At 63.1% G+C, this 18,047-nt stretch overlaps 1 protein-coding gene across 1 annotated transcript in view; it reads left to right on the top strand.

Annotated features, from left to right (window-relative positions):
• The window catches only part of CAPN2 (calpain 2), a 40,663-nt gene that overhangs the window by 19,850 nt on the left and 2,766 nt on the right, over positions 1 to 18,047 (top strand). Inside the window, exons 3-18 of the mRNA XM_025877616.2 lie at positions 3,241 to 3,359; positions 4,329 to 4,462; positions 5,318 to 5,486; positions 6,691 to 6,774; positions 7,431 to 7,516; positions 7,964 to 8,038; positions 8,488 to 8,648; positions 9,716 to 9,876; positions 10,582 to 10,593; positions 11,516 to 11,727; positions 12,543 to 12,579; positions 13,318 to 13,383; positions 14,221 to 14,278; positions 15,504 to 15,568; positions 16,153 to 16,221; positions 16,738 to 16,816. Coding sequence (XP_025733401.1) covers positions 3,241 to 3,359; positions 4,329 to 4,462; positions 5,318 to 5,486; positions 6,691 to 6,774; positions 7,431 to 7,516; positions 7,964 to 8,038; positions 8,488 to 8,648; positions 9,716 to 9,876; positions 10,582 to 10,593; positions 11,516 to 11,727; positions 12,543 to 12,579; positions 13,318 to 13,383; positions 14,221 to 14,278; positions 15,504 to 15,568; positions 16,153 to 16,221; positions 16,738 to 16,816 — 1,587 coding nt within the window. The remainder of the gene's footprint in view (positions 1 to 3,240; positions 3,360 to 4,328; positions 4,463 to 5,317; positions 5,487 to 6,690; positions 6,775 to 7,430; positions 7,517 to 7,963; positions 8,039 to 8,487; positions 8,649 to 9,715; positions 9,877 to 10,581; positions 10,594 to 11,515; positions 11,728 to 12,542; positions 12,580 to 13,317; positions 13,384 to 14,220; positions 14,279 to 15,503; positions 15,569 to 16,152; positions 16,222 to 16,737; positions 16,817 to 18,047) is intronic.

Consider the following 18,047-nt stretch of genomic DNA (forward strand, 5'->3'; position numbering starts at 1 on the left):
GGCTCACAGGAAACGTTTCGAGTCTTCGGCTGCAAAATGCTCTGAGTCTTGTTCCCTCTTGTTTGCTGTGCTCTTGGTGCCCCTGTCTTGACGGTGTGACAACAGGCTGACGTCCTGCCGTCCCAGTGAGTCACCGTGCATCCGACAGGTGGCAAGTTTTACTGTCCCGTGAGCCGTGGCCTGAGGGAGTTCAGATATGACATAGGATTTCAGGAAGCTGCTGGCATGTTACCCCTCCATTTTAAGCGTGGATTGCAGTTGGATATTCCTAGTGGGGTCAGTCTCTAGCAAGGTTCGGTTTTTAAACAAAACCCAGGACTTGATTTAGAGGATTTGCTTGGGAGACCGGGTCACCTCTGGCCTGAGTGCCCTCTGAGCTTCCATTTCCTCAGCCCACAGAGGCAACGACAGCCCAGGTGATTGTGTCGTAAGGGTTACAGATACCTGTGCAACATGCTCTTTGCAGAGCGTTGTGCACATGCTGCCTGCCCGCTATGGCTCAGGGCAGGTCCGGATTCCGCCGCCTGCGCCGTCCCTTCAGGACACCTGACCTCAAGCAAGTCACTCGATGCTTAAAGCCACAGTGCCATCATCCAGAGGCATTCTAGGATGACACGCCCTTTCAGAGGAAACCGGTCAGGTTGGGACAGCTCTGCACAGGGCAGGGGGTGCGGGGGCCTTGCTGAAGGAAGAAAACTGGAAGGCATGGAACACGGCCACTGATTTCCAGGATGTGGCGGGAGCCTCTGGGTCTGGTGGTGAGCGGACATCTGAGCTGGGTGTGGGGCCAGCGCTGACCTAGATGTATGGCCCACAATAAACAAGAGCCCCGTCCCTCCTGCACCCGGTCACATCCCAGGAACAGCCGTGACATCTGAGGCCACAGAGCAGGATACACGTGCGTCATGTCAAAGCACCAGCTCCTGGGACCCCGGGAGCCCGAACGGGGGGGGGGGGAGTCCAAGGGACCCACTGCCGCTGCAGTCCCTCCACCCTGAACGGCTCTTCCCAGGGTGCTCGCAGCTTCCCAGGGCTGCACAGCAGGTGTGGGGTTCTGGCTTCAGGACTCTGTCTCTGGGATCCTACACTTGAACCACTGTCCACAAGCCTGTCCTCCTCCACGTGTTGACCCAAATCCAAGCACCTTGCAAGATGCCCAGAAAATCTTGAATTCGCTCAAGAAGAGGAAGAATCACAGGCATCCCCAGGCTTCCAGAGAAGGACCAAAGCCACGAGAGGACCCGAGATCAGGGGAGGAGGAGAGGATTGGAAAGGAGATCTTGTGAGCCCAGGAACAGTGGACACATGGTGGGCCTGTCCTGCAGGCGGGACAGTATGATACGGTCCACGCGGGAGAGCGCGATGCTCAGAAACCGCCAGAAGATCGTCTGTTTTATTGACCAGGAGGCATGTGGGCTCAGCACAGGGAAGCGCCTCTGGGTAGACTTCCATCCCCCCGTTGGGGACTCCTTGGCTCCTGCCCCGTGAGAGCTAAAGACTCCCACCGCCAGGTTTCTTTGCAATCTCCATATTCTCAACACGAAAGGGTCTCTACTTTGGTTCCTGTCAAAGCCTACTTGACCCAAAAGGTTGCCTCTGGGATCTGACAGACAGAAACATCACACCTGTTAAACTCTGCCTTGTAGCTGTTCCATCATCGGCCCCGCATTTAATCTCCTGAGCTGTGTCTGCTCCGCTCTGACTCAGGGACGGTCATGCTCCTGACGGAGTGCTGGGAGGAGGAGAGGAGGTAATGACCTGAAGCTCCCAGGAGAGTGGCTGGCACACCGGAGGGTCTCAGCAAGTGAGAGCTGTTGCCCGCGCTACCCTAGCACTCGGGGAGACTGAGGTCATCATGTCACGTGGCAGAAAAGACCAAGGCAGATCAGGCTGCAGGTAGGGCTTGATTCAGGGTCTCCAGGGTTGCCAGCAGGACCTGGTTTCTAAACTCCTTCCATCTCCCAGCCCCTCTTCCTTCGAGATGGCCCCGTTCTCGGGCAGGCTGCCCCTCCCACGGCAGCAGGGCCCCTGTAAAGCTCTCATGGCACCTGATGGGCTCTCGCTGGGCCACAAAACCTTCTCCAGGCCAACCACTGCAGGCCGGAAATGTGATGCCTGGGTGACCGCAGGCCTGCCTCTGGAACTGAAACCTCACAGACCGAGCATGTGGGCAGCTGGTTTCTCAGAGGATTCCCGGAGGCAAGCGGAAAGCCACAGCTGCGTCCCCAGCACCCTGCACCCACCCAGGTGAAGGATCGAGGGGATTCATTTGCCTGCATTGGGTTCCAGATGGCGCCCTGAAGAGCTGCCCCACACGCCACCCGTCAGGACGCTAAGTAGTCGCCGGAATCCAGAAGAACTCGGTGACCTTCAGTAGCATCTTCAGGAGCCCTGTCCTTAGTAAACATAAATCCAACGATGCCAACTAGCCCCTGCACGGCTGTTTCCTGTTAGTGCTGCGGGAGGTGGTAGGAAAGTGCACGCCCCTTTAGCATGAACTTGAGGTCCTGGGCCTCCCCCGGGAGCCTGTTGGGCCCCAGCCCTTGGAGGTGAACGTGAGCCCCCTTCGATGCTCCGTTGCTGACAACGGCTCGCTTCTGACCACGTAAGATGGTTGCGGAGCTTGCGTGCTGAGCACCTGCTGCAGGTGTGTGAGTGCTTTACACACTTTACAGCTCAGCCACCTGTGAGCCATAGGAGACACGGCAGCTCAGGGAGGGGCCCGTCCGACCGTCTGAGCTCTTGTGCCCCCGCACGGTGCCCTCCCACCACCGTCCATGTGCCCTCGCCCGCAGGGGGCAGCCCGGCCACCCGCCCTCTCTGACCCTGGAACCCGTGCTTGCCCCATGCGGGACGTGCAGGACAGCCTGCGTGGGACCTGCCGGCGGCCTCTATGCCCTCCTCCCGCCGACCGCGTCCCACCCGTGCTGCTGCGTCCTCTGCTCCCCAGCTCACCTGAGCTCACCTGCACACCCCGCACTCCCAGAAGCGTGGGCACCTCGTCATTCCTGCCACGCCCTCCGTGGGTCAGGTGGGTGGCCTGGCCGGGAGGACAGCGCGGCTCTCACAGGTCTTCCCGAGAGTGGATCCTCCCGCCTCTGAGCAGGTCCCCCCACCCCCGCACTAAAGATGTCACCAGCCCTCCAACCCGCCTGTCGTGCGGGGGCTCGTCCTCAGCTTCCAGCACCCGGGGCGAGACAGGGTGAGACTCCTACTTGGAGCTGCGTGCTGTGTTTGCAGGTGACTGCTGGCTACTGGCGGCCATTGCCTCCCTCACCTTGAATGAAGAGGTCCTGGCTCGCGTCGTGCCCCTAGAGCAGAGCTTCCAGGACAGCTATGCGGGGATCTTCCACTTCCAGGTGACATCATGTCGGCTCAGGCTTCTCCCCAGCGGGTCCTGGGGGGCCAGGGACAGGTCCTGGGGGGGTAAGGATAGGTCCTACAAGGCCAGGGACAGGTCCTGGGGGTCCAGGGACAGCTGTAGGGGCTAGAACAGATCCTGGGGGGCTAGAACAGGTCCTGGGGGGCCAGGGGCAGGACCTGGGGGAGGTAAGGATGGGTCCTGGGGGGCCAAGGGCAGGACCTGGGGGGCTATGGACAGGTCCTGGGGGGCCAGGGACAGCTCCTGTGGGGGCTAGAACAGGTCCTGGGGGGCCAAGGGCAGGACCTGGGGGGCCAGGGACAGGTCCTGGGGGGCTAAGGGCAGGTCCTGGGGGCCAAGGGCAGAACCTGGGGGTCCAGGGATAGGTCCTGGGGGCTAGAAGAGTTCCTGGGGGCTGGGTAAGAACAGGTCCTAGGAGCTAGGAACAGGTCCCAGAGGCTAGAACAGGTCCCCTGTCTTGGCCAAGTGTATCAGACCCTGGGGTTTGCAGACTCTTAGGACCGTGCTGTTCTGCCGAGGACTCGGAGAGGCTGCAGGAAGCTCCCTGGCCTGCCCCTGATGGGGGACCCTGCCAGGATAGCAGCAGGGAGCCTCTCGGGACAGGCAAGGAGGGAGGCGGTACAGGCACCCAGGAGGTCATTCCCAAGTTTAGAAAGCCTACTTTGCGGGGGGTCTGAGACAAATGGTGAGGTACTGCTCACCTTTCACGCCAGTAAATAAGAAGTAGTATCCTTGAGAGAGAGAGAGACTCGGGGCAGAGTGCTTGAGACATGGGTGTGCGCTTGGAGGGAAGGACAGGTGCCTCTGCCCTCAGCTTCTCAGTGAGGACCGGCCAGCCGGAGGAGGGGTGGGAGCATCTCCTCCCAGGATGGGCCCACGGAGGCCGGGGGTCCCCGTGCGGCCGCCGGCTCCTTCCCCAGCCTGCCCCGTGTCCCCTGCCCCGCAGTTCTGGCAGTACGGCGAGTGGGTGGACGTGGTCGTGGACGACAGGCTGCCCACCAAGGATGGGGAGCTACTGTTCGTGCACTCCGCGGAGGGCAGTGAGTTCTGGAGCGCACTGCTGGAGAAGGCCTATGCCAAGTGAGTGACCGCAGCCTCCCCTCGGGCAGCCCGGGTTCTGAAAGAGGCAGGTGGGGGTCAAGGATGACTCTGGCCAGAAGTGGGGTCCGAATGCAAGGAGTGCATGCATGGGGGGGGTGCCTGGCCACACTGTACCCTGGTCAGTGACCGTGCTTGCCACGTTGGCCACGTTAGCCGCATGCGCAGGAACAGCTGTGGTGTGGACAGCTGACCTTGGAGAACGACCTCCACCTCCTTGGCAGGTCGGGGATGTTTTTGTCAGCTAAAGGCAACAGAGTTTTTCCTGCAGAGGGATGAAAAGCTCAGGAACTTCTACAGAGTGTGTGGTGTGCGATTAGCAGTGGTTTCCCACCCCAGCTGCCCATCCTCCGCGAGCTCCGTGGCAGCCCCCCCCCCCCCCCCCCCCCCCCCCCCCCGCCAGGGCCACCCGGGCTCTCTAGCATCCAGAGATTTCCATCCCTCGCAGCCACAGCCAGGGAGGAGGGCCAGGCTGTGAGAGTCTGGGGTCCGGGAGCCACGTCTCCATCACGTGCCCTGTTGCTCAGCTAGAAGCCACGGGACATACTGCGCGTAGAACCACTTTCATTAGCGAGCTGCTGTCTTTTCTAAGCTGTAAATGCCAAACAGCCGGTGGGCCGTGCAGCCCTTTGCTGTCAGGACGCAGAAACAGTACAGGAGGTCGGGCCAGATGACCGCCCGGGGCCTTCCCCCTGTCAGGCTGTAGGAGATTTGTCGGAGCTCAGGCCCCAGGGAATCTGCGCAGAGGGTCCCTGGGGCCCCCAGCCAAGGAGGCATGGGGTTGGGGTCGGGTCGGGGGCACCTCAAGAAGCGGCAGCAGCATCTGTCCCCCCTCAGGGTCAACGGCTGTTATGAAGCACTCTCGGGGGGCGCGCCCACCGAGGGCTTCGAGGACTTCACAGGGGGCATCGCCGAGTGGTACGAGCTCAGGAAGGCCCCTCCCAACCTGTTCAGGATCATCCAGAAGGCTCTGCAGAAAGGCTCCCTCCTCGGCTGCTCCATCGATGTGAGTCATGTGCTCTAGCGGGCACGAGCCCTTCCCCATCCACCACGCTGGGCGTCACCTGGAACCGAGGGGTGGCCGGCAATAGCCAGGCAGTGTGGGGGACAGCTCGTGGGGCGAGGGCACCTCCTGTGCATCACCAGCCCCGACCACAGGTTCCGCAAGTCCCCTGCCCGCTGCTGGTCCCGGGGGAGACACCCCTTGCAGACACCTGCCCCCGGGGGCAGGGTCCGCGTGGCCTGGAGCCCGGTAGCCTTCCCCTTCTCGGCTGCCACGTCTGCGGGCCTGTGGGAGGCTTTGGAGGGGCTGTTTCCTTATGGTGGCCTTGCCTGCAGGCCTCCCCGGAAGCAGAGAAGTGCGCACCCCATCCTGTCCCCGGGCCTCCTCCAGGCTGAGCCCACTCCCGAGCCCTGTGCCATCCGGGACGCATTCCCCCTGGGGACAGAGAGAGAAGCCCCAACTCTTGGGGCTGTAGTCTCTGTCCGACGTGCTGAAAAACAAAATTCAACCTAGTAAACGTGAAGATGTAATTGGCTTTATTAGGTGATTCGTGAAGCGGGGGGGCACCCCATCCAGCAAGGGGAGGGTGGGGCGGGAAGTCAGCTGCTGAAGGGAAGTCTGCTCCCAGGAGGCCCCTGTGTTCCCTGGGGGAGGGTCTTATCCTGAGGGCGACCCCCGTCTCTGGGGGTAGAGACATGCGGGCCAAGCCCGTTTCTGGGGAGGCTGAAACTACACTGGGATTGTGTGTCGGGCTCGGCCTGCAGTCTTCTTTCTACCAGACTCCAGGCAGGGATTCTGGCTCATTCTGCAGACCCTGCCCTCAGCCCTTCTTCCCATTGACTAAGACAGACCTACCAGCCTCCCTTCCTCCCTGCGGTTGGGGGGACGGGGGAACCCCCGAGGAAGTTCTGATAGAGCAGGAGCAAATCCTGCAGGTGGCCGCACACAGAACCATCCTCAGGGAACCCCGCAGCGGGGCCGGGCTGGACCATGGGCTCTGGGCCACCCGATGCCGCCCCAGGGTCTGTGCCAAGCCTGGGGCCACCAGCCCTGCCCCAGGGTCCTGCGGAGGGTCGTGAATGCCCGTCTGCTGGTTGGGCTGTCCCTGCCATCTGAGAGCCGCCGCGGGGGGCCCGGTGGATGGGAGGGGGCAGAGCGAGGTGGAGCGAGGCTGCGTCCAGCGGCCCGACTCCTCCCGTGTTTGCAGATCACCAGCCTGGCAGACTCCGAGGCCGTCACGTTCCAGAAGCTGGTGAAGGGGCACGCGTACTCCGTCACCGGGGCCGAGGAGGTAAGGCCAGCTTCCGGCCTCTCCCTGCATTTGGCTCGCGATCGCCCCGCTCTAAGCGACCAGTGAGAAACTCGAAAACGGGTTGTGGCGACATCCAAATGCGGTTTCCCAGACTGTTCTGGGTCTCCGTGCCGAGTCTCAGAGCCCACACTCCGCTCCTAAACATGTGCCCCGGATGGAGGACGCAGTGTCACATGGTGCCAGTGCTGTTCTCCCGCTGAGGACAATGCACAGCAATCCCGCGACAGCAGCCGATGCGGCGTCCACAGTTACACCTTCCCAGTGCCACATGTCCTCCATAGCACCGCCACCCAGGACTCGAGATGCGGGCAGGGCATCCGCGTCTTGTCTGCGCACTTCCTGCGGCAGAGGGCAAGGCTTCCCCGAGCTCCGAGAGAGCAGCACGGCCTTCGCTAGTCAGGAGGCTCGGGGGCACCGTGCGCGGGCGCCTCAGGCTCACAGCGTCCCCTGAGGGCCGGACCCTGGGAGCTCCGCGCTCGGCAGCCGTCAGGGGCCTGGGGTCCAGCCCTTCTCCCTTTTGTGACCCACCCCCCCGGTGTAACATGGACCCGACCCCTCCTGGCTCGTGGAGAAGGGGCTTTGGGCCTGGCTCGAACCCCGCATCTCCCCCTCTGCTCCCCGTTCCCCATCTTCAGGTGGAGAGTGGGGGAAGCCTGCAGAAGCTGATCCGCATCCGCAACCCCTGGGGAGAGGTGGAGTGGACCGGGAAGTGGAGTGACGGGTGAGTGGGGTGCCCTCCCCAGGAGGTTCTGGGGGGCCAGAGGGGAGGAGGGCCCGAGGCTGGCGGCCGTGCTGGGGGGGGGTAAGGTCTCCACCCTGGGGGCGCTTGTGGCAGGTGCCCCTCTAGCCAGTCGGGCCCCTTCCATCAGCTCGCGGCGCACGCTGTCTCCAGCGCGGTCCCCTGCTGACCTGGCCTTCCTGGGGCGGCGGGGAGGGGGGCGCGGCCAGGTCGGGTGCCTCCAGCTCAGCCACTTGGGGGGCTCTCGGTTCCCCTTACAAAAGCTGCCAGGGGTGGGCCGCCCACGCTACCCCTTCTCCCTCCGACGGGCTGCGCTCTTTCTGCCCTCCCCACCCTCCCCACGGGTACGAGTGCCGCTCCCCCCAGGGCAGTCTGGGCCCTCCGGGGCGCCGGCTTCTTCTAACACCCCTCCTGTGCCCTGGTCTCCAGCTGCCCCAACTGGAGCACTGTGGACCCCGCGGCGAGGGAGCGGCTGACCCAACGGCAGGAGGACGGGGAGTTCTGGTAAGGCTGTCAGGGCCGCAGGGAGAGGGGTCTGCCCAGGGGCTCCACCAGGAGCTGAGCCACATGACCCTGCCAGGGGCACTGGGGCGTGGGAGCTGCTTCTGTTCTCCTAAATCCACTGGAAGAGCCTGAATGAAACTGTTCGTGCACCTTCCCCATTGGCCCCTCTCAACAGCGGGGTCTCGAAGCTGAGCAGCTTCACAGAGAAGCCCGTTCAGATCCCACAGGAGAGGAGGGCCGTTCTCCCATGCAGCAGCTAGGGGCATCCCAGCACGCTAAGGAGAGCAGGGCCGGGCCGCGGCTGCGTGGCCGCTCCGACCTGCGTCCACGCCGCCCGGCTCGTGGCTCCGCCCGGCCTCCACAGCCCCCCGTCTGGCCTTGGCGGAAGCTCAAGTTGTGTCCGGGGGTCGTCTTGTAACCTGGGTGCCCATGTCCCTGCCTCTTGCCAGGATGTCTTTCAGCGACTTCCTGAGGCACTACTCCCGCCTAGAGATTTGCAACCTGACCCCCGACACCCTCACCAGCGAATCCTACAAGAAGTGGAAACTCACCAAGATGGACGGGAACTGGAGACGGGGCTCCACCGCGGGAGGCTGCCGGAACTACCCGAGTAAGGCCCCGCCGCGCCCGGTCCCAGCTCACACCCGTGGCCACTCTGTCCACGGCCACTCTGACCACGGGCAGCCCAGGCAGCCGGGCCCCGCAGGGACCTCACCCACGGGCCCTAACCGCTGCCCACAGTCCAGGCCCCTCCCTCCGCGATCCCGCGACCCTTCTGCCTTGTGCTCCGGGGCCCCTCCCCTCGCGTCTCAGAAATGGAGTCCGCGTGATCCCGCACGTTGGGCCCGAGGGACTGTCCCGAGGGGTTTCTAGAGGCCAGTCCTTCAGCCTCCACGACACAAAGATGCATCAGCTGTTTCGGGCTCCGGCCTGCAGAGGTAGATTGAGTGAGCTGCCCGGGGCCGCAAGCTCACGGGGACTTGAGCGCAGACAGTCTGCCAGGGAGCTGGTCTGGAAGGACTCTGTGGTGGCAAGTCTGGGTCACGTGGATCCTCTGCTGCGGATGAGGGACCTCAGGGTCCCAGCCCAGCGGCATCCTACGCCATAGAGCAGGTCGTCGGGCAAGAGGACAGGTCCCTCCGGCCCCGGAGCTTCTAATCCTTCATCTCAAGTGTGTGGCCACCAAGTGGCGGTTCCAGAGGTGCCGGGAAGCCGCTCTGCCCCAGATGAGAATCTCTCCCCAACCCGCTAGATCAGGGGTCGGCAAACTCTCTCAAGGGCCAGATGGCAAATATCTGGGGCTTCGTGAGCCGTCAGTTTCTGTCACGCTCCTGGCTCTACGGCTGGAGCCCGAAGGCAGTTAAATGAATGGATACGGCTGTGTTCCTAAACTTTATCGACAAGAACAGGCAGCCAGGGCTGCACAGAGCTGGAGCCGGCCACGCCCTGCACTGGATGGTGCCTTTCTTTCCCCAACAGAGTTTCATCCCATTAGAGAGGGAGGCAGTCCGCACGCTTACCCTTAAACGTGAATGAATCTCAGGTCCTTCCTGTAAATGGGCTTGGGAAGTGGGGAGGGCATGGGGTTCCCCGCCCCTGCACACCGGCGGCCTGGGGCAGGGCTCCCACAGGCCTCCCGCTCCGGAGTGACGGGGGCCGGCCCCTCTCTGGCCACAGACACTTTCTGGATGAACCCTCAGTACCTGATCAAGCTGGAGGAGGAAGACGAGGACGGGGAGAGCGGCTGCACCTTCCTGGTGGGTCTCATCCAGAAGCACCGGCGAAGGCAAAGGAAGATGGGCGAGGACATGCACACCATCGGCTTTGGCATCTATGAGGTGCGGGCGGCACAGCGGAGGGGCTGCCTCCTTCCCTCCTTCGTGCGTCTCAGCCCCGGAGGCAGGACGGGAGGAGGGACCCCAGACAGGGAGCTCGGCCACGGAGAAGTGAAGCTTTCATGAGAGCCGGCAGCCGGGCCCGGCCAGTCTTGGGAGAAGTCGTGAGGTCCCCGCAGGTGCCGAGCCGTTGCCTGGGCCCCCACAGCTTCCCAGATAGTCCGCTCTTTGTAGGGGCCTCCTGCGTCTCCTGAGATCCCCCCCAGGCCTGGCACCACTCTCCTTGGAACAGAGGAGACTTAATGGAGAACAGAGCTTCCTGGGCCCCATCTGGGAATACCATGAGGGCAGGAACTGCCCCAGTGTCCGGCTTGTAGGAGCCCAGCCCAGCGTGGGGGCCTGGGAGCAGCTCGGGACAGGGAGCACGGACTCTGCACACTCACGTCCTTTCATTTCAAGCCACATTCAAGAAAGCCCAGCTCGGCCCCAGGCAGAGGGCGGCTGCCCCTGCCCGTCTGGGGCTGGACCCCTGCACCCTCCCCGCTCGTCCCTGCAGCACCGACCAGAGCCACTCGGCTGGGGTCTGATGGGTGGACCCCACGTTCAGTGCCCACGCTGAAAACAAAGCTCCTGACCAGCGACCGTGGTGGGGCCTTTCTGCAGCAGCCCCACAGGCTGAGCGACGCGCGTTCTCCTCTCTCCCTGCAGGTCCCAGAGGAGGTACGTCTGCAGACGTTGGCGCAGGGTCCCCAACAGGCACAAGGCTTAGACCGGGGGCCATGTGAGGCCTGGGCAGGGGCTGGTGGCTGCAAAGGATGAGGCCCGTGCCCTCTGGGCCCTGGTGAGATGGCTCAGGTCCCAGGCCCTGCTGGTCGGAGCTCAGGGCCGGGTGTCCCGGCAGTCCCCGCGGGGCCTGTGCACAGTTCAGTTCTGGGCGGATGATGTGAGGTCCCAGGACCCAGGAGGCTCTTCACAGAGTCCAGCAGATCTCCTAAAACAAGCCTGAGGGCAACGAGGAACCGCCCGGACTGTGAGACGGCGTGGGAGCAGAGGGAGGCCTGGACCCAGTTCCCAACTCTGCCCTTTGCAGGCTGTGTGACCTTAGACAAGCTACGGGTCCTCTCTGGACCTCGGTTTCTTCTTCAGTAAAACTGGCCAACCATCCGCCTTGCGGGACCGTAGGGACGAGGTGAAGGGCATGAGAGCACACAGTAGGCCTACAGCTGCCGTTAGTGGGTCCGTCAGGGCCACAGCTGTGCTGGGGGGCACAGGGGGCACTCTGGCCCCCGGCAGTACGCTCCACGTGGTCAGGCAGTGCCATCCGTGGCACGCTGGGCTTTCCCAGGTGCCGCTTGCGGGTCCTGGTTCTGCCGTGGTCACACTGACCACAGCTGAGCTGGGCTGCCGTCCCCGGTCGGGCCATCCTCACCTCCGTCTGTGTGTCGGGCACCACGCACACCCCAAGTCACCGTGAGGAACGCCGAGGGTCTCCGTGGGCAGATGGGGTGGCTCTGCAGAGCGGGGCGCACGTGGGGCCCCCTGGTGCACGCGCCTCTGAGTCCCCTGGGCCCTTCATTCTCCTGATCTGGAGCAACCCACACACTCTGCCCTCGACTCGCCCCTGTTTCTGTTTGTCCATCAGATGTACGGACAGACCAACATCCACCTCAGCAGGAACTTCTTCCTGACGCACCGAGCAAGGGAGCGGTCTGACACCTTCATCAACCTGCGCGAGGTGCTCAACCGCTTCAAGCTGCCCCCGGGAGAGTACATCCTGGTGCCGTCCACCTTTGAGCCCAACAAGGACGGGGACTTCTGCGTGCGCGTCTTCTCAGAGAAGAAAGCTGACTACCAGTAGGTGGCCTGCCTGTCCTGCCCTCCCTGTCCCCGCGGGCCTCTCCCTGACCCTTGGATCACCGCGTCCTCTGAGCGTGTCTCGTCTGCGACACCTGCCACCTTCCAGGATTAGCAGGGGAGGTGGGGTCGTGAAGGACTGGAGTGTTGTTACTCGGGGTCTGCGGTTCGAGCACAGTTGTGTGTCTGCAACATCGGGTCATCCAGTTCATTGCAACAACACGGACTGGGAACCCGGCCCTCCCGGTCCCATCAGGGGCAGAGCCTGGGCCGCGCAGGTGTCCCCCTCTCCTGCCCAGTGCCCACGAGCGCAAGGGTGTGAGTGACTGGCCTCACTGGGCCAGTGATGGGCCAGACCCCACTGGGCCCTTTCCAGCTGATGCCACCATCAGGACAGCCTCACGTCGCAGCGGACTCTCGCGCTTTGGCCTCCATCTTGACCGAGTCTATTCGGTGGGGCGCTTGATTGCAGGAGACATAGTCCCTCGGGCAGCTTAGCCAAGAGAGGATTTACTGAAAGACCACGGGGGATTTGAGCGGATGGGAAGCAGGGGACACAGCCACTGCTGCGTGCTCCCGTCAAAGACCCAGGACCATGTGCCCGACCGGCCAGCTCAGTCCAGCCGTGGGCCTGCTGGCTTTGGCGAGACTGCAGCAGACTGGACCCTCAGCGGCCTGGTGTGGGATCCCAGGGCCCAAGAAAGACCCTCCGAAGCTGAAGTCCCCTCACTGTGGAGAAGGACTGGCCCTGCAAGCGGCACTGGGCGCGGATAACCCAGCGCGGCCTCGGTGACATGATTTCCTTCTGTCTCCAGGGTCGTCGATGACGAGATCGAGGCCAACCTTGACGAGGTACGTGCAGTCCCCAGGTCCCCCCGCTCTGCCCTGGATGACCCAGGGCCCAGAGCGACAACACAGGATCTCCAGGGTTTAGGAGGCCCCAGGACCTCATGCCCACAGCTCCAGACGAGGCTCTGCCTCCCGCGCACGCGCTGGCCACCACGCGGCCCTCACCCCTGCTGCCCGGGACTCGGGGTTCCCATGACTTCCCTTCCTGGGCCTCAGGTTCCTAATTCGTAAAATGAAAATGCTGGGCGACAAGGTTCCTGAGGCCCCGAGGGCTCCAAGAGGTGCTGTTGAAATAGTGGTGACTCTGGAGGGCTCGGGGTCTCCAACGAGGCCCCCCCCACAAGAAATCTAGAGTCCAGGGAGGCTCTCCTCGACCTGATTAACTCTCGGCTCCTCGGTCGCCGCACTGTGCCTGTCCTGAGTCCCCAGGGAGAGACCGAACAGTCCTAGGGGGCCGCTGTCGCAGGCCTTCTAGAACATTCCAGCTAGGCTCTGGTTCTGAAGCCAGAAGTGTAGACCAGAGAGGGCCATTCTAGTCACGGGTCAGAGAAGACCCCGTGAGGAGCTCACTAACCCCTCCCAGTTTCCATCCCTCTCGTGTTTTCTCTAGAAAACATTTTTCATTCTTCACTGTCATTTGTGTCAGGCCCGTGCCTTGGCCCTGGGGGCCGCGGGGGGCGGGGCAGGCGGGGAGGCCCCCTCCTGGCTCTGACCGGCTCCCACGCCCACCTCCCCTTCCAGATAGATGTCAGTGAGGACGACATCGAGGATGGATTCAGGAGGCTGTTTGCCCAGCTAGCAGGCGAGGTGGGTGTCCGCGCGATCGCTGCGAGGGAGGGACAGCCCCATCCTCGACGAGACTCCAGTCGGAGGGGCAGAGGAAACTGCAGAAGCAGGGAGGAATTGCGGATGGACTCGGGCTCCTGCTCCCATGGGGGGCTGCCGGCTTACAGTCGGCTCCACCCGTGCCCCTCCCTGCTCTAGGGTCCTGGCTCGTCTCTTCCACGCCAGCTGGGACGTGGGGCTCAGACCTCATCCTTGATTTTCACAAAGCTATCCCGGGGGGACAGAAGGGTTTCGAGTCTCAAGAATGCAAGCAACCGAGGGCCGTGTTGCGTCCCCAAGCCGTGTGGGCCTCGGGCTGCTGCCAGCCATTTCCTCCATCATGCGTGGGAAGCCAGCTCGCCTGGGCCTCCCCGCCAGAGTGCCGTCCGTCTCTGAGGGACAGACTCCCTTCCGCGCTGGTTGCTGGTCGGGTCATACACGGGACCGCGGCCGGTCTCGGGGCTTGCACCCCATTACGCAGTTCGTGTGTGTGCCCAGGGGCACCTGGACCACCCCAGGAGCCTAGGCCATGGAGAAAGCGCCGGGTGGTTTTCGGAGGAGCCGGTCCTGACGGCCTTACAGGAAGCCAGATCCGAGTCTCAAAGGGGACGGAGTCACATGGGGCCACACGTGGGCGTGGAGCGGAGACTTATCCCTGATATTGTCGGGCTCGGAACTGGCGCCTGAGGTCGGCCTCGAGCCGGTGTGCACGTGCCGCTCATGGGCGGGTCTGGGGGCTTAGCCTCCTGCACCTGACCCGGGGCGGGCCTCCACGGTCCCGCGGCCCCCGGGTAACCACACTCTGCTTCCTGTCCACAGGACGCGGAGATTTCCGCCTTTGAGCTGCAGACCATCCTGAGGAGAGTGTTGGCCAAGCGTAAGTGCCCTCCTGGCGGGGCCCTGGTCCCTGTGCCCTTCCGCCACCCCCTCCCACCTCAGCACCTGTGCCCACCACCCCGCACCGGGCAGAAACAGAACAAAGGTGTCCAGGCAGAGGTCAGAGGTCGCCCCCGAGCCGCCACCACTGGTGGGCGTGGCCCCTCGGGCTCTTTCCTCGCCTGTAACATGGGTAGATCGCTACCTAACTTCCGTGAGGGCACCGTGGGGCGGCCTCCGAGGAGCGGCAGGTAAGGAGGGCAGAGCCAGCCCTGAACCCCAGCTGTATTTAGTGGGGTCGCCGCCGGGGTGGAAGGACAGACAGCCCATCTTAGGCTCAAACCACAGGAACAGTTCACGAAGTGTCTCCCGGCATGCGGGCCAGGGAGCCTCTTCTGACATGTTGCTCGAGCCATGAGCCAGGCCAGTGACTCCGGGGCCGTGGAGGCGGCTGCCAGGCCTCCTGGAAGAACTAGCAAAGCTGGAGTGGAGCCTGAGACCTAGAAGCCGGCCTAACCCCCGACACAGAAGCAAATTCTCTAGAAGCGCCTGGGCTGGCGGGGTCGTCCACCCCAGAGCGCGTGCGCAGCGTGCCCGGCCCAGGGTCTGCACGTAACGGGTTCCTCGCAGGCAGGCCGGGCGAGGACGAGAGGTGGTGTTTGGCCTGGAGGCTGCCAGGCACAAGTGCAGTCAACAGAGCTGTTCAGGCGTGTGGCCGTCAAAGACTCCTTGTTCCCACACAGATGGAGGCTGGGCAGGCGGGGAAGAGCCAGGCGCCGGGGGACTCAGCCTCCCCAGCGACCGGCTGACCCCGGCCTCCGCCCAGGCCCGAGGAGCTCGGTGCCCACAAGGGCAGCTCTGAGACAGGCTATGTCACAGTGTTTGCAAGGACGTGACAAAGGATGGGTCTCTTGTGCTCTGTGGGGAACCAGATCCCCGCTTGGGACCAGGGTCTCCTGCCGCCCACCAGCCACCCCTGTAGCCCCTTCTCCTACTGGAACGCAGGCAGGTCCTGGGGCTTCTGGGTCCGCGGGGACACAGGCTGACGTGGCAAATACATGCTCCGCTCTGTCCCTCTGACCCCGCGAGCCCCCGTGACACGGGAAGTAGGTAAAGTGACCCCAGTCCTGGAAGCACAGACATGTGTTTCTGTCCTGGGCTGGGGGGAGGTCCTCGGGTCAGCAGAGCCCCAGGAATTTTCCCATCGCTTTTACTTTGTCTTCTAGGCCAGGACATCAAGTCAGACGGCTTCAGCATCGAGACCTGCAAAATCATGGTGGACATGCTGGACGTATCCTTCGGTGCTGCAGAGCACAGATGGGGCATTTGGGCCCCTGCCTGTTCTGCCCAGAACCCCAAGCACCCTGCACAGGCTGGTGCGGGACCCCTGCCCGGCTGGGCCCAAGCAGCTCCGGCTGGTTTCCTTAGGGGCCGTGGAAAACATCCCCCGACCGTCCTGTGAATCTGTTTTTCTCTGGTCAGGGTTTTTTTCTCTATCTGCAGGCACGGGGCTGCCCGCCGTGGGCATCTCCTTCCCCGGCCACCCACCCACCTGCCTTGTTGCGTTGGGGGCAGGGGTTGGTCTGAGCTGCTGGAAGTTCAGTCCTGGGGGCTCACAGCACCTCCTGTCCCCACATGAGGCCCTAGAAATACTCCCAGAATCAGCAAGGAGCCTCTGCGCATCACCGACGTCTCCTTCCCCACAGGCTTGGGGCCCCTGCCAGCCCCTCCACCAGCCCGTAGATGCAGCTCTGGCCCAGGTGCAGTGCAAGGTGCCTCAGCTGGTGCTCCCTGTAAATATGTGCTGGGCGCTGCCATCCGGTGACAGGGTGCCCACATGGACGCACCGCAGGGGTGGTCCTTAACGGCAGGCAGTCAGATGGTAGCGGGAAGCTGGGGCTGAAGGAGTTCTACGTTCTCTGGACGAAGATCCAGAAGTACCAGGTGGGCGCCCGGGGGCGGAAGGCGCGGCACATGGGGCTGTTGGGGACGTGGGTGTGAGGACACACCTCCCTGGGGACAGAAGGACCTCCCCAGGGGTGGGGACTTGACCCCCAGAGGCAGGATGGGCAGTGCGAACAGCAAAGATGAGCCTGTGCAAGGACGTGGTCTGCTCCCCGCCATCTCCCACTAGTGGCCAGAAGCAGGTCACCTTCCAGCCGCCCTGAAAGTGTCCTCAAGAGGCTGTGTACCCTTTGTCCTTTAGACTTTGACAGCTTGGGCACAAAAGTGACATCACAACACGGGCCCACGGTGTCTGGCTAGTGGACTGGCAGGCACGTGTACAAGCCAGCTCGTGGAGAGAGGCGGACCGTTAGCTATTTAAGGCAGAAACGTGGGTGACGTTCCAAGGCCAGGCGAGAGGCAGAGCTGGGAGGCTTCGCGACCACTCCGTTTGGCGCTAACTCATCACCTGCTGGCTTTGCCTTACGGTCCTTGTAACTGTTTTGCTTGTTCCAGAAAATTTACCGGGAAATTGACGTGGACCAGTCGGGCACCATGAACTCCTATGAGATGCGTAAAGCATTAGAGGAAGCCGGTAAGGACTTTTTACGTGTAGAACATGTGAGCGCTTATTTCCCGTTAAATGGAGCAGTGCGGGCTCAGCACAAACACATCCTTTCCATCCCCCTTTTAAAAGCTGACGGGTAAAGTAAAACGCCCACCGTGCTCTCTTGGGTCCAAGTTTCCTGCTGAGAGCCTGGCAGGTCGGGCGGGCAGAGCCGGTTCTCAGCACACTGGGCGCCCCCCTTGGGTAAGTTCCTCGCACACAACATGGGGTTCTCCACTCTACTGGTTGGGATGTAATCCTGCCACAGAGACCCCAAATAATCATCTTTCTCTCCCAAACAGTCTAAGTGTCAGGGGCGGTGCCCCTTTTCCCGCGGGACCACACTGGCCACACTGGCTTGCCGCCACGACGTTCTGGCCACAGGTGGACAGCGGAGAAACACAGTCTCCTTGCCTTTCAGGGCACATGTCCCACTGGCAGGGCTTAGTCACGGGCCCTCTACGGGCTGCAAGGGAGGCGGGAAACGTGGTGTCACTTTCAGCCAGCTGTGGCCTATTAGAAATTCTGCTGCTGTGAAAATGGTGGGATATAATGCTAGTTTACAATGAACAGTTTCTGCCACATGCATCCAGCAGAGTCTGGTCTCCAAGGTGATTCAGAGTGAGAGACAGGAGAGGAAGCTTGAGCGACAGGGCAAAGCAGTGGGGCCAGACAGCCTTGTGTCAGCCAGTGAGGAGACAGGCAGGGCCAGGTGAGCAGACTGGAATCAGGAGCGAGGGCAGGAGGCATTGGCTTTACAAAGCATGACAGTCCCTTGGAGAGCGCCAAGGGACAAATGCAGTTGTCATGATTTGAAGGGCCACCTCCATGTGTCCGTCTGTGGCACGGGAGCAGGTGCAGGGGCATGGGAGCAGGTGCGGGGGCACAGGAGGAGGTGTGGGCACGGGAGCAGGTGCAGGTACGGGGGCACGGGAGCAGGTGCGGGGGCACGGGATCAGGTGCAGGTGCAGGGGCACAGGAGCAGGTGCGGGCACAGGAGCAGGTGCAGGTGTGGGCACGGGAGCAGGTGCAGGGACACGGGAGCAGGTGCAGGTGTGGGCACGGGAGCAGGTGCAGGTGCGGGCACGGGAGCAGGTGCAGGTGCGGGCACGGGAGCAGGTGCGGGGGCACGGGAGCAGATGCAGGTGCAGGGGCACGGGAGCAGGTGCAGGTGCAGGCACAGGAGCAGGTGCAGGGGCACGGGAGCAGGTGCAGGTGC

This window comes from Callorhinus ursinus, unplaced genomic scaffold, assembly GCF_003265705.2.
Source record: "Callorhinus ursinus isolate GAN/ISIS: 27379988/994484 unplaced genomic scaffold, GSC_fseal_2.0 scaffold13, whole genome shotgun sequence".
Taxonomy (NCBI): domain Eukaryota; kingdom Metazoa; phylum Chordata; class Mammalia; order Carnivora; family Otariidae; genus Callorhinus; species Callorhinus ursinus.